The 14,724-nt window shown below is 53.6% G+C and overlaps 1 protein-coding gene across 1 annotated transcript in view; it reads right to left on the bottom strand.

Moving 5' to 3' along the window:
* Positions 1-14,724, bottom strand: part of dnah2 (dynein, axonemal, heavy chain 2) — a 232,295-nt gene that overhangs the window by 184,866 nt on the left and 32,705 nt on the right. The window contains exons 8-13 of the mRNA XM_078200892.1: positions 10,594-10,751; positions 8,683-8,770; positions 3,827-4,032; positions 2,335-2,464; positions 543-725; positions 48-262 (exon numbers count right to left, since the gene is read on the bottom strand). Of these exons, the coding sequence (XP_078057018.1) occupies positions 48-262; positions 543-725; positions 2,335-2,464; positions 3,827-4,032; positions 8,683-8,770; positions 10,594-10,751 (980 nt within the window). The remainder of the gene's footprint in view (positions 1-47; positions 263-542; positions 726-2,334; positions 2,465-3,826; positions 4,033-8,682; positions 8,771-10,593; positions 10,752-14,724) is intronic.

Genomic DNA, 14,724 nt, shown 5'->3' with positions numbered 1-14,724 from the left:
CAGCCGGCATTTTGTTGGCCCCTCGTTTCAGGTATTGTAAAACTCACATGTCGAAGTTTACGCTGAGCTTGCCCCTATCCTCGAGGTTCCGGATCATCAGGGGTCTCTCCAGACGCTTTATGCATTCACGGTCGATGTTGACCGTCCAATCCGTGAAGATCTTGCGCACAAATTCGTCCAGGGACTGCTCCAGTGTCTGGAAGAACACCATCGTCTCCTCACCCAAGCCAATTTTGGGCAGGAAAGTGGCTTGTACCAGGAACTGTGGGTGGTGAAACAGAGATTATTTTCTTTTATTCATTCGTGGGCATCGCTGGCAAGGCCAGCATTTATTGCCCATCCCTAATTGCCCCCTGAACTGAGCGTCCCACTCAGCCATTTCAGAAGGGCAGTTGGGAGGCGACGGCCGAGTGGTATTACCGCTAGACTATTAATCCAGAAACTCAGCCTGGCCGTCCCGGCACACAGGCTGGCCGTCCCAGCACACAGGCTGGCCGTCCCGGCCAGACGGATCGGTTGGCTTTTGGAAAGATGTAGCTTACCTGCATCGACCTATCGATGCGACGGCGGAGAGAGCGAGCCCAGTGCGCCTGGCCAGCAAAGCGGGGCATCTGTGGGGCCAAGTGCATGGCCTTCCTGTTCAGGTCTTTGTTCACCCACGCGAGCTCATCACTGAACAGGATGTAGACCTCCACTGTCTTCTTATCAATGGTCCGCTTGATGGTCTGTGAAGCACAGGATGCTCTGCATTGTAACTCTCGGTCAAAGCCAGGCACTGACACCCTGCCAAGAGGGCCAAACTCCTCACTTCCAACTCCCCCGCCGTAGGGAGGGGGGGTGGCATACAGCTCCCCCCACCTTGCTATTCCCCGGATAAAAATCTGCTCCAAATTATGACTCTCTTGCCGCGAAATGGAAGAGCAGCTGACCCTGCCAGTAGTTGTATCGAGATAGCGAGGCAGCATGTTAAGAGGGCCCTTCTATATGAAACAGGAGCAGGCCTAGGCCATTCGGCCCTCAAAACCGTTCTGACATTCAGTAAGACTATGGCTGCTATACTCCCCCAACTCCACTTTCCCGTCCTATCCCCAAAGCCCGCGATTCCCTCAAGGGTCCAAATATTTTTTAAATTCACTTATGGGATGGAGGCTTCGCTGTCTCGGCCAGCTTTTGTTGCCCATTCTTAATCGCTTCAGAAGATGGTGGTGTTTGTGGATGGGGGGCCAATCAAGCGGGGCTGCTTTGTCCTGGATGGTGTCGAGCTTCTTGAGTGTTGTTGGAGCCGCTCCCATCCAGGCAAGTGGGGAGTGTTCCATCACACTCCTGACTTGTGCCTTGTCGATGGTGGACAGGCTTTGGGGAGTCAGGGGACGGCCTCTGACCTGCTCTGGTAGCCCCAGTGTTTATATGGCTGGGTCTAGTTTAGTTTCTGGTCAATAGTAACCCCTGGATGTTGATAGTAGGGGGAGGCGGGGGTTCAGTGATAATAATGCCAATGAATGTCAAGGGGCAATGCTTACGATTTTCCCTTGTGGGAAATGGTCATTGACTGGCATTAGTGTGCTGCGAATGCTCTCGAAAGCTCGACCCCATCCAGGACAAAGCAGCCCCGCTTGATTGGCCCCCCATCCACAAACATCCACTCCCTCCACCACCGACGCTCAGTAGCAGCGTGTGTCCCATCTACAAGATGCACCGCAGCGACTCACCAAGGCTCCTTAGGCAGCACCTTCCAAACCCACAACCACCATCCAGAAGGACAAGGCGGCAGATACCTGGGAACGCCACCACCTGGAGGTTCCCCTCCGAGTCACTCACCATCCTGACTGGGAAATATATCGGCCGTTCCTTCACTGTCACTGGGGTCAAAATCCTGGAACTCCCTCCCTAACGGCACTGTGGGTGTAGCGACACTACATGGATTGCAGGGGGTTCAACAAGGCGGTTCACCACCACCTTCTCAAGGGGTGACTAGGGATGGGCAATGAACGCTGGGCCCAGCCAGCGACGCCCCGAGTCTTGAGGCAGGGGGTTCCACAGAGTCAAAACACAGAGTCAAGGAATTTCTCATTTTGAAATAACAAACCTTTTATCCTGATACCGTGACCCCGACACCCAACGTGTCCCCATCCAAATCCTGGACGCTCCAGCCCAGGGGGCAAACCACCTCTCAGCACTCACCCCAACCAAGAAGCTGATATCTTTCAATAGACCACCTCTCCTTCTGCCTAACCTGATCCAAGGCCAGGGCCTTCCACGCGGGCAGCACACAGTTTATCCAGCCGTATGCACACCAGGAAAACTGGCTTGCTCACAGATAGACATGACAGATACCTCACGGTTTGAAAGAGGCTGGAAAACGTCCAGGAACTCCACCCCTTGCTGCACCGTGGTCATGGTTTCAAACGAGGAGGAGATCAGATTCTGCATCATCACTTCCAGATCTTTGATGGCGGAACGAAACCTGAAAAGAAAAGATGGCGTGGCGCTGTTAAACTCAGCAGTAAAGGCATCGCGGCATTGACCACCCGACAGTGCGGCACTCCCTCAGCACTGACCACCCGACAGTGCGGCACTCCCTCAGCACTGACCCTCTGACAGTGCGGCACTCCCTCAGCACTGACCCTCTGACAGTGCGGCACTCCCTCAGTACTGACCCTCTGACAGTGCGGCACTCCCTCAGCACTGACCCTCTGACAGTGCAGCACTCCCTCAGTACTGACCCTCTGACAGTGCGGCACTCCCTCAGCACTGACCCTCTGACAGTGCGGCACTCCCTCAGTACTGACCCTCTGACAGTGCGGCACTCCCTCAGTACTGACCCTCTGACAGTGCGGCACTCCCTCAGTACTGACCCTCTGACAGTGCGGGACTCCCTCAGCACTGACCCTCTGACAGTGCGGCACTCCCTCAGCACTGACCACCCGACAGTGCGGCACTCCCTCAGTACTGACCCTCTGACAGTGCGGCACTCCCTCAGTACTGACCCTCTGACAGTGCGGCACTCCCTCAGTACTGACCCTCTGACAGTGCGGCACTCCCTCAGCACTGACCCTCTGACAGTGCGGCACTCCCTCAGTACTGACCCTCTGACAGTGCGGCACTCCCTCAGTACTGACCCTCTGACAGTACGGCACTCCCTCAGCACTGACCCTCTGACAGTGCGGCACTCCCTCAGCACTGACCCTCTGACAGTGCGGCACTCGCTCAGCACTGACCCTCTGACAGTGCGACACTCCCTCAGCACTGATCCTCTGACAGTGCGGCACTCCCTCAGCACTGACCCTCTGACAGTGCGGCACTCCCTCAGCACTGACCCTCTGACAGTGCGGCACTCCCTCAGTACTGACCCTCTGACAGTGCGGCACTCCCTCAGTACTGACCCTCTGACAGTACGGCACTCCCTCAGCACTGACCCTCTGACAGTGCGGCACTCCCTCAGCACTGACCCTCTGACAGTGCGGCACTCGCTCAGCACTGACTCTCTGACAGTGTGGCACTCCCTCAGCACTGACCCTCTGACAGTGCGGCACTCCTTCAGCACTGACCCTCTGACAGTGCGGCACTGCCTCAGTTCCGTGGCACTGGGCATGCCAGCCTGGATTCTGTGCTCAAAGCTCTGGAGTGAGAGCATGCTGCCCACTGAGCCATACCTGACCCCTGTGAAGGGACGACAAGGGATGCAGGTGGAGGGGATGTGAACTGCCATGATTAAACACACAACCACACTGTCTCAACGGGCCCTGCCTGCTCCTAAGCCATTTAATAGCTTTGACACTGGGCAATGTGCTCCCAAAGCAATCTCCTCGGGGTCAGTGAGACTAACCTGCTGTATTCATCATGCCAGAATGTGTTCTTTACATCCAGGATCTCATTCTTCATGTGTTTGAGCATCTGCAGGTTCTTGTCAAAGGTGGCCTCGATCTCCAGCAGGCTCCGGGTGATATCAGGTCCGCGATGTCCCCCGAAACAAGGTAGTGGTGTCTGTTCCCCATCTTCCCAGCGGGCAAAGAACTCCTGGCAGTCACACACCTGGGCAGGCCGAGGGAGCGGGGGGGAAACGGTGGCGTGTTACAGAATTGCAGCAGGAGTGATTGATGAACAGCAGCTTGTCACAGGCCAACCCTGAGGCTGCGACTGAGTCGGGGAAATCTCACGGCCGTGTATTGTCACAGACATTAATCTCCCAACTCAGAGTCAGAAAGCAGGCATTTCACCGGCACCTTTCAGAACTCCGCAGCCAATGAAACACTTCTCTGAAAGTTTGATCGTTGTTGTAATGTTAGAAACACGGTGAGTAATTTGAACACTGCAAGCTCCCGCAACCAGTATTGAGTCCACCGATTACTGAAAGTGGCAACGCAGGTGGAGAAGGTAGTCAAGAAGGCATACGGCATGCTTGCCTTCATCGGCCGGGGCATTGAGTTTAAAAATTGGCAAGTCATGCTGCAGCTTTATAGAACCTTAGTGAGGCCGCACTTGGAATATAGTGTTCAATTCTGGTCGCCACACTACCAGAAGGATGTGGAGGCTTTGGAGAGGGTTACAGAAAAGATTTACCAGGATGTTGCCTGGTATGGAGGGCATTAGCTATGAGGAGAGGTTGGAGAAACTTGGTTTGTTCTCACTGGAATTACGGAGGTTGAAGGGAGACCTGATAGAAGTCTACAAGGTTATGAGGGACATGGACAGGGTGGATAGTCAGAAGCTTTTTCCCAGGGTGGAAAAGTCAAGTACTCGGGGACATGGGTTGAAGGTGCGTGGGGAACAGTTTAGAGGAGATGTGCGAGGTAAGTTTTTTACACAGAGGGTGGTGAGTGTCTGGAACGCGCTGCCCGGGGAGGTGGTGGGAGCAGGTACAATAGGGGCATTTAAGGGTCAACTAGACGGAGACATGAATAGGATGGGAATGGAAGGATACGGACTCTGTAAGTGCGTACGGTTTAAGTTTAGGCATCATGGTCGGCGCAGGCTCGGAGGGCCGAAGGGCCTGTTCCTGTGCTGGACTGTTCTCTGTTAGGACACCAGACTTTCGGTTTATATATATTGTGTTTCAGGGCAAAATATTGGTCAGGATATCAGGGATAACACTGCTACTATTCAACGGAACTGTTGCACTGGAGCTATATCTGCAAAATTTAATGTTTTCTTTGAAAGACAGACCCTCTGACAGTGCGGCACTCCCTCCGCACTGACCCTCTGACAGTGCGGCACTCCCTCAGCACTGACCCTCTGACAGTGCGGCACTCCCTCAGCGCTGACCCTCTGACAGTGCGGCATTCCCTCAGCACTGACCCTCTGACAGTGCGGCACTCCCTCAGTACTGACCCTCTGACAGTGCGGCACTCCCTCAGCACTGACCCTCTGACAGTGCGGCACTCCCTCAGTACTGACCCTCTGACAGTGCGGCACTCCCTCAGTACTGACCCTCTGACAGTGCGGCGCTCCCTCAGTACTGACCCTCTGACAGTGCGGCGCTCCCTCAGCACTGACCCTCTGACAGTGCGGCACTCCCTCAGCACTGACCCTCTGACAGTGCGGCGCTCCCTCAGCACTGACCCTCTGACAGTGCGGCACTCCCTCAGCACTGACCCTCTGACAGTGTGGCACTCCCTCAGTACTGACCCTCTGACAGTGTGGCACTCCCTCAGTACTGACCTCTGACAGTGCTGCTCTTCCTAAGTACTGACCCTCTGACAGTGCTGCACTCCCTCAGTACTGACCCTCTGACAGTGCGGCACTCCCTCAGCACTGACCCTCTGACAGTGTGGCACTCCCTCAGTACTGACCTCTGACAGTGCTGCTCTTCCTAAGTACTGACCCTCTGACAGTGCTGCACTCCCTCAGTACTGACCCTCTGACAGTGCGGCACTCCCTCAGTACTGACCCTCTGACAGTGCGGCACTCCCTCAGTACTGACCCTCTGACAGTGTGGCACTCCCTCAGTACTGTCACTGGAAGGTCAGTGTCAATTATGAGCTCAAGACTCTGCTCCGGGAATTGAATTCTTCTGAGATGGGGGCAAGAGCAGCAGCCACTGATCCACAGCTGATATCCCAGCAGTGCCCGATCATATAGGAGGCACGAAGCTGTTATGAGGAGACAGGTGAAGGGCAATTCCAGCAAAAGTTAACCGGGAAAAGGCGTTGCGATGGAGGGAAGAATAATGGGGAACTTGCCTGCTGAATCCTGGCACTGTTTGCTTCCGGACTGCTAAATTGCTAATTCAGGACATACATATACACACACTCACGCTCTCACACTCTCACACACGCACGCTCACTCACACACACGCTCACACACACACACACGCACTCTCACACACACGCTCACACTCACACACACACATGCTCACACACACACGCTCACACACATGCTCACACACACACACACACACATGCTCACTCACACACACGCACACACACATGCACTCACACACACGCTCACACTCACACACACACGCTCACACACACGCACGCTCACTCACACGCACGCTCACACACACGCACGCTCACACACACGCACGCTCACACACACGCCGCTCACACACACGCACGCTCACTCACACGCACGCTCACTCACACGCACGCACTCTCACACACACACACGCACTCACAAACGCGCACTCTCACACGCGCGCACACTCACACGCGCGCACACTCACACGCGCACTCTCTCACACGCGCACTCTCACACACGCGCACTCTCACACACGCGCACTCTCACACACGCGCACTCTCACACACGCGCACTCTCACACACGCGCACTCTCACACACGCGCACTCTCACACACGCGCACTCTCACACACGCGCACTCTCACACACGCGCACTCTCACACACGCGCACTCTCACACACGCGCACTCTCACACACGCGCACTCTCACACACGCGCACTCTCACACACGCGCACTCTCACACACGCGCACTCTCACACACGCGCACTCTCACACACGCGCACTCTCACACACGCGCACTCTCACACACGCGCACTCTCACACACGCGCACTCTCACACACGCGCACTCTCACACACGCGCACTCTCACACACGCGCACTCTCACACACGCGCACTCTCACACACGCGCACTCTCACACACGCGCACTCTCACACACGCGCACTCTCACACACGCGCACTCTCACACACGCGCACTCTCACACACGCGCACTCTCACACACGCGCACACTCACACACGCGCACTCTCACACACGCGCACTCTCACACACGCGCACTCTCACACACGCGCACTCTCACACGCGCACTCTCACACACGCGCACTCTCACACACGCGCACTCTCACACACGCGCACTCTCACACACGCGCACTCTCACACACGCGCACTCTCACACACGCGCACTCTCACACACGCGCACTCTCACACACGCGCACTCTCACACACGCGCACTCTCACACACGCGCACTCTCACACACGCGCACTCTCACACACGCGCACTCTCACACACGCGCACTCTCACACACGCGCACTCTCACACACGCGCACTCTCACACACGCGCACTCTCACACACGCGCACTCTCACACACGCGCACTCTCACACACGCGCACTCTCACACACGCGCACTCTCACACACGCGCACTCTCACACACGCGCACTCTCACACACGCGCACTCTCACACACGCGCACTCTCACACACGCGCACTCTCACACACGCGCACTCTCACACACGCGCACTCTCACACACGCGCACTCTCACACACGCGCACTCTCACACACGCGCACTCTCACACACGCGCACTCTCACACACGCGCACTCTCACACACGCGCACTCTCACACACGCGCACACTCACACACGCGCACACTCACACGCGCACTCTCACACACGCGCACTCTCACACACGCGCACTCTCACACGCGCACTCTCACACACGCGCACTCTCACACACGCGCACTCTCACACACGCGCACTCTCACACACGCGCACTCTCACACACGCGCACTCTCACACACGCGCACTCTCACACACGCGCACTCTCACACACGCGCACTCACACACGCGCACTCACACACGCGCACTCTCACACACGCGCACTCTCACACACGCGCACTCTCACACACGCGCACTCTCACACACGCGCACTCTCACACACGCGCACACTCACACACGCGCACACTCACACGCGCACTCTCACACACGCGCACTCTCACACACGCGCACTCTCACACACGCGCACTCTCACACACGCGCACTCTCACACACGCGCACTCTCACACACACGCGCACTCTCACACACGCGCACTCTCACACACACGCACTCTCACACACACGCACTCTCACACACGCGCACTCTCACACACACGCACTCTCACACACACGCACTCACACACACGCACTCTCACACACACGCACTCTCACACACACGCACTCTCACACACGCGCACTCTCACACGCGCACTCTCACACACACGCACTCTCACACACACGCACTCTCACACACACGCACTCTCACACATAGTTGTTCCAGTGCTGATGAGAAGGCCCTCAACCGGAAACATTAAGTCTCTCTCTCTCTCTCGCTCCATCGCTGCTATCTGACCTGTTGTCAGTTTCCAATCTTTCTGACTATGTTTCAGAGTTGCAGTGTGTGCAGTGCTTGTCTTTGGTGTATTTTACTGTAGCCTGTCTGTGGGTGAGTATTAAACTTTCTCCACAGCCTTACCTCAAGCAGGTCCCGACAGCGCTGTATGAAGGCATCCACTTGGGCAAAGACGCTGGTGTTGTCCAAGATCCAGGGGATGTTTGAAAACCTGTAAGCAGGAGGGAAGTGCACATTTAGGATCCAGTCCCGTGCCCCGGAATCTGACAGGTCGGTTCCAGCAGCACCATGTGTGTCAGATCGAACTCGCTCTGTTCCCGGGATGTTGTTTTCCCGAAGTGAATGATGCTGAGAATTACTGAGCCGGGGGAAATGGCGCTGCCGCCGGGGCCTGCAAGCAGTGGACAGTTTGATCGGTACACCCTGTACACAAGGTCAGAGCCACTCACAGGGCAGGCTGGGTAAGGGTGGCAGCTTCCCTGTGCTTCCATCCAATATACACACACTCACATACATGTGCACGCACACACTCACATACATGTGCACGCGTGCACACACACGTACACACACATGCGTGCATGCATGCACACACGCACACATACGTGCACAACACACACACAACACACATTCACGCGCACACACAAACGCACACAACACACACACACACACACCCGAAAACATGAAAACACACACGCACATGAACACACACACACGAACACACACATGCACATACACACATGCACAGACACACGCACACGGACACACACACGAACACACACACACACACACGAACACACACACACACACGAACACACACACAAACACACACACGAACACACACACGAACACACACACGAACACACACCCATACACGAACACACACACACGCACGCACGAACACACACACACACGCACGAACACACACATGCACGAACACACACCCATACACGAACACACACACATACATGAACACACACACATACACAAACACACACGCACAGACACACAGACACATACACACATGCACGGACACACATGCACGCATGGACACACACACATACGAACGCGCGCACACATACACACACGCACGGACACACACCCATACACGAACACACACACACATGGACACACGCACGGACACACATGCATGGACACACACACATACATACGTGAACACACATACACACGAACACACACACACATACACACTGGCACAGACACACACATGCACGAACACACACACACGGACACACACACATGCACGAACACACACACACACGGTCACACACACATGCACGAACACACACATACGAGCGCGTGCACACATACACACATGCACGGACACACACCCACACACAAACACACACGCACAAACACACACACATACGAACGCGTGCATACATACACTCACGCATGGACACACACACACACACGAACGCGCACACATACACAAACACACGGACACACACCCACACACAAACACACACACACGCATACACACATGGACACACACACGAACAGACACACGCACGAACACACACAAACACACACACACGAACACACACACGAACACACACACGAACACACACACGAACACACACACGAACACACACACGAACACACACACGAACACACACACGAACACACACACACGAACGCACACACACGAACGCACACACACGAACGCACACACACGAACGCACACACACGAACGCACACACACAAATGCACACACACAAATGCACACACACAAATGCACACACACAAATGCACACACACGAATACACACACACGAATACACACACACGAATGCACACACACGAATACACACACACGAATACACACACACGAATACACACACACACACACTAATCTGGAGAAGAATCAGTGCCTAATTTTCCCCTTTCCCAAGCCCCTTGGGCTTAATGGATTCCTCTCCCTCAACCATTCTGTCCCCCTCCAGATCTGAGATCAGCTGATGGTTGAAGCTCTAGGACAGCAGGTGAGCAGAGGATGTGACCAAGTCTTACTCACCTTGTGTGAATGGAGGCTGCGCGAGCAAAATGGCTCTTCCAGGCTTGGCAACACTCGATGCAGTCGTGGAGCGTGATCTTACTCAACTTGATGTGACCGTCGAATATCCGATCCAGCGAGATCTCCCCGGAGCACAAACGGATGATCTCGTTACTCAGCTGAAAAGAGACGGGACCGCAAGTTTGTCTCCTAGTTTGTGGTCAGAATGAACAAGAACAAAGAACAGGCCCTTCAGCCCTCCAAGCCCGTGCCGATCATGATGCCCCGAATAAAAACCTTCTGCCCTGACTCAGTCCGTATCCCTCTATTCCCTCCCTATTCATGGACCCATCCAGATCTCTCTTAAACGTTGCTAATGTGTCCGCTTCCACCACCTCCTCTGGCAGCGCGTTCCAGGCACCCACCACTCTCTGTGTGAAAACCTTCCCCCGCACATCTCCCTTAAACTTTCCCCCTCTCACCTTGAACCTGTGCCCCCTTCACACTTCCACCCTGGGGAAAAAGCTTCTGACTATCCACCCTGTCTGTGCCTCTCACAATTTTGTGGACCTCAATCAGGTCTCCCCTCAGCCTCCGTCTTTCCAGTGAAAACAATCCTAGTTTATTCAACCTCTCTTCATAGCCAACACCCTCGAGACCAGGCAACATCCTTCTCTCCAAAGCTTCCACGTCCTTCTGGTAGTGCGGCGACCAGAACTGCACGCAATACTCCAAATGAGCCGTAACCAAGATTTTATGATGAGAATAACAAGGTTGGTGGAGGGGGGGCAAGATTACCACAATGGAGTACTTTCAACCATTATAAGAGGTGCTAATTAGCACAAAATAATGCAAAACTAATCTCATTTAAACTAAAGCGTGCATAGCCAGGATAATCACACTCACTGCATAATTTATCAAACTAAATTACCATTTAAAATGTACACAACCTGTTTCCATATCATGCATAATTCCTTCACACACTTTATTTACATAATGTATTGACACAATCTGGTACTTCCACTTTTGTCGCTAATTAACTCTGTCTTTCTAACAGGGCCTGAAATTTAGCTCCCTAATCAGCAAACAAAGGCTCGATGTGTCTGAACATTGCCCTCTCCACTATTTGGGTGATGTTAGGCAGAAACTCACAGGGAGGCCTTGAAACTCCACTCGTGCAGGGAGAAGAAATTGCAGGGAAAACTATTCCTGGTTTGTCCTCTCATGTCCGAGCAGTAAGACTGGGAGAAAGCCCAGCTTTAGGAAGGTGCGCGGCAAGAATAACGTTAAATCTCCGGAGTGTACAAACCAGATATGGAACAGCGAACACCCAGGTGTTTCTAACTTTATTAGTGTCACAAGTAGGCCTACACTAACGCTGCAATGAAGTTACTGTGAAACCCCCCTAGTGGCACCTGTTCGGGTAACACTGAGGGAGAATTTAGCACGGCCCAATGCACCCTAACCAGCACGTCTTTCAGACTGTGGGAGGAAACCGGAGCACCCGGAGGAAACCCACACTGACACGGGGAGAACGTGCCGACTCCGCACAGACGGTGACCCAAGCCAGGAATTGAACCCGGGTCCCTGGCACTGTGAGGCAGCAGTGCTAACCCACTGTGCCACCGTGCCGCTGGGATTGAACCTGGGTCCCTGGCGCTGTGAGGCAGCAGCGCTAACCCGCTGTGCCACCGTGCCGCCCACCAGGTAGTACACAGCACCCGTACTTTACAGTCGACCGTGACATGAGACTGACTCCACCGTGGTCCCTCGTCATCTCTCACGGGAAGCGAATTAAACCGGGGATGTTTCCAAAATTTGTGAAAGGTCGCTCTCATCCTCAAAAGGTAACTGGACAAAACACAAACCTTAACCCTTCGCGATGAAGGAGGATGTTTCACAAGATCATAGAATCCTTATATTGCAGAAGGAGGCCATTCACCCATCAGATTCACACTGATTCTGACAGAATATCTTACCCAGGCCTATCCCCACCCTGTCCCCGTAACCCCACACATTTAGCACGGCCAATCCCCCTAACCTGCACATCTTTCGACACTAAGGGACAATTTAGCATGGCCAATCCACCTAACCTACACATCTCTGGACACTAAGGGGCAATTTAGCATGGCCAATCCCCCTAACCTCCACATCTTTGGACACTAAGGGGCAATTTAGCATGGCCAATCCATCTAACCTACACATCTTTGGACACTAAGGGGCAATTTAGCATGGCCAATCCATCGTAACCGCACATCTTTGGACACTCAGGGGCAATTTAGCATGGCCAATCCACCTAACCAACACATCTTTGGACACTAAGGGGCAATTTAGCATGGCCAATCCACCGTAACCGCACATCTTTGGACACTAAGGAGCAATTTAGCATGGCCAATCCACCTAACCTGCACATCTCAGGACTGTGAGAGGAAACCCATGCAGACATGTGCGAACTCCACACAGACAATGACCCGAGGCCGGAATTGAACCCAGGTCCCTGGCGCTGTGAGGCTCAGCTGTGTTTAACGCGTGTGGCTTTACGCGTGTGGCTTTTGCGACCAAATAAACCTGCTGGACTTTAACCTGGTGTTGTTAAACTTCTTGCTGTGAGGCAGCAGAGCTAACCACACTACATTCACTGCATGAGTGAAGAAGGGGGCTGTGTTGCAACCCTCCTCTTGTGTTTGTGTGTGTGTGAATAGGCTAACCTTCTGATTTCCCCCATCCGGAGTCTGTTGTGGAATAACTGATAAAAATTGAGGGGCTGAGAAGTACATCACTGCTAATAAACGAGGAAATCTAAACAATTTTCTGCTTGCGGATGCATGGTAGGCAGGATGAGGCTATTGAGTTGGACGATCAGCCATGATGGCGATGAATGGCGGGACAGGCTCGAAGGGCTGAATGGCCTCCTCCTGCTCCTATCCTCTATGTTTCTAAGAGGAGAACACAGTAAGAAGTTTAACAACACCAGGTTAAAGTCCAACAGGTTTATTTGGTAGCAAAAGCCACACAAGCTTTCGAGGCTCTGAGCCCCTTCTTCAGGTGAGTGGGAATTCTGTTCACAAACAGAACTTATAAAGACACAAACTCAATTTACATGAATAATGGTTGGAATGCAAATACTTACAACTAATCCAGTCTTTAAGAAACAAAACAATGGGAGTGGAGAGAGCATCAAGACAGGCTAAAAAGATGTGTATTGTCTCCAGACAAGACAGCCAGTGAAACTCTGCAGGTCCACGCAACTGTGGGAGTTACAAATAGTGTGACATAAACCCAATATCCCGGTTGAGGCCGTCCGCGTGTGTGCGGAACTTGGCTATCAGTTTCTGCTCAGCGACTCTGCGCTGTCGTGTGTCGCGAAGGCCGCCTTGGAGAACGCTTACCCGAATATCAGAGGCCGAATGCCCGTGGCCGCTGAAGTGCTCCCCAACAGGAAGAGAACAGTCTTGCCTGGTGATTGTCGAGCGGTGTTCATTCATCCGTTGTCGCAGCGTCTGCATAGTTTCCCCAATGTACCATGCCTCGGGACATCCTTTCTTGCAGCGTATCAGGTAGACAACGTTGGCCGAGTTGCAAGAGTATGTACCGTGTACCTGGTGGATGGTGTTCTCACGTGAGATGATGGCATCTGTGTCGATGATCCGGCACGTCTTGCAGAGGTTGCTGTGGCAGGGTTGTGTGGTGTCTTGGTCACTGTTCTCCTGAAGGCTGGGTAGTAGGCGGCCTTCGCGACACACAGTTGCGTGGACCTGCAGAGTTTCACTGGCTGTCTTGTCTGGAGACAATACACATCTTTTTAGCCTGTCTTGATGCTCTCTCCACTCCCATTGTTTTGTTTCTTAAAGACTGGATTAGTTGTAAGTATTCGCATTCCAACCATTATTCATGTAAATTGAGTTTGTGTCTTTATAAGTTCTGTTTGTGAACAGAATTCCCACTCACCTGAAGAAGGGGCTCAGAGCCTCGAAAGCTTGTGTGGCTTTTGCTACCAAATAAACCTGTTGGACTTTAACCTGGTGTTGTTAAACTTCTTACTGTGTTTACCCCAGTCCAACGCCGGCATCTCCACATCATGTCTAAGAGGAGAAATCAGGGTTGTTTAAATTAAAGCCCCTCCTGTCTGTAACACTGGCATTAATTCTCATC

The sequence above is a fragment of the Mustelus asterias genome, chromosome 31, assembly GCF_964213995.1.
Source record: "Mustelus asterias chromosome 31, sMusAst1.hap1.1, whole genome shotgun sequence".
NCBI classification, from domain to species: domain Eukaryota; kingdom Metazoa; phylum Chordata; class Chondrichthyes; order Carcharhiniformes; family Triakidae; genus Mustelus; species Mustelus asterias.
The sequence above is the reverse complement of the archived record's forward strand: the minus strand, read 5'-3'. Positions and strand labels throughout refer to the sequence as shown.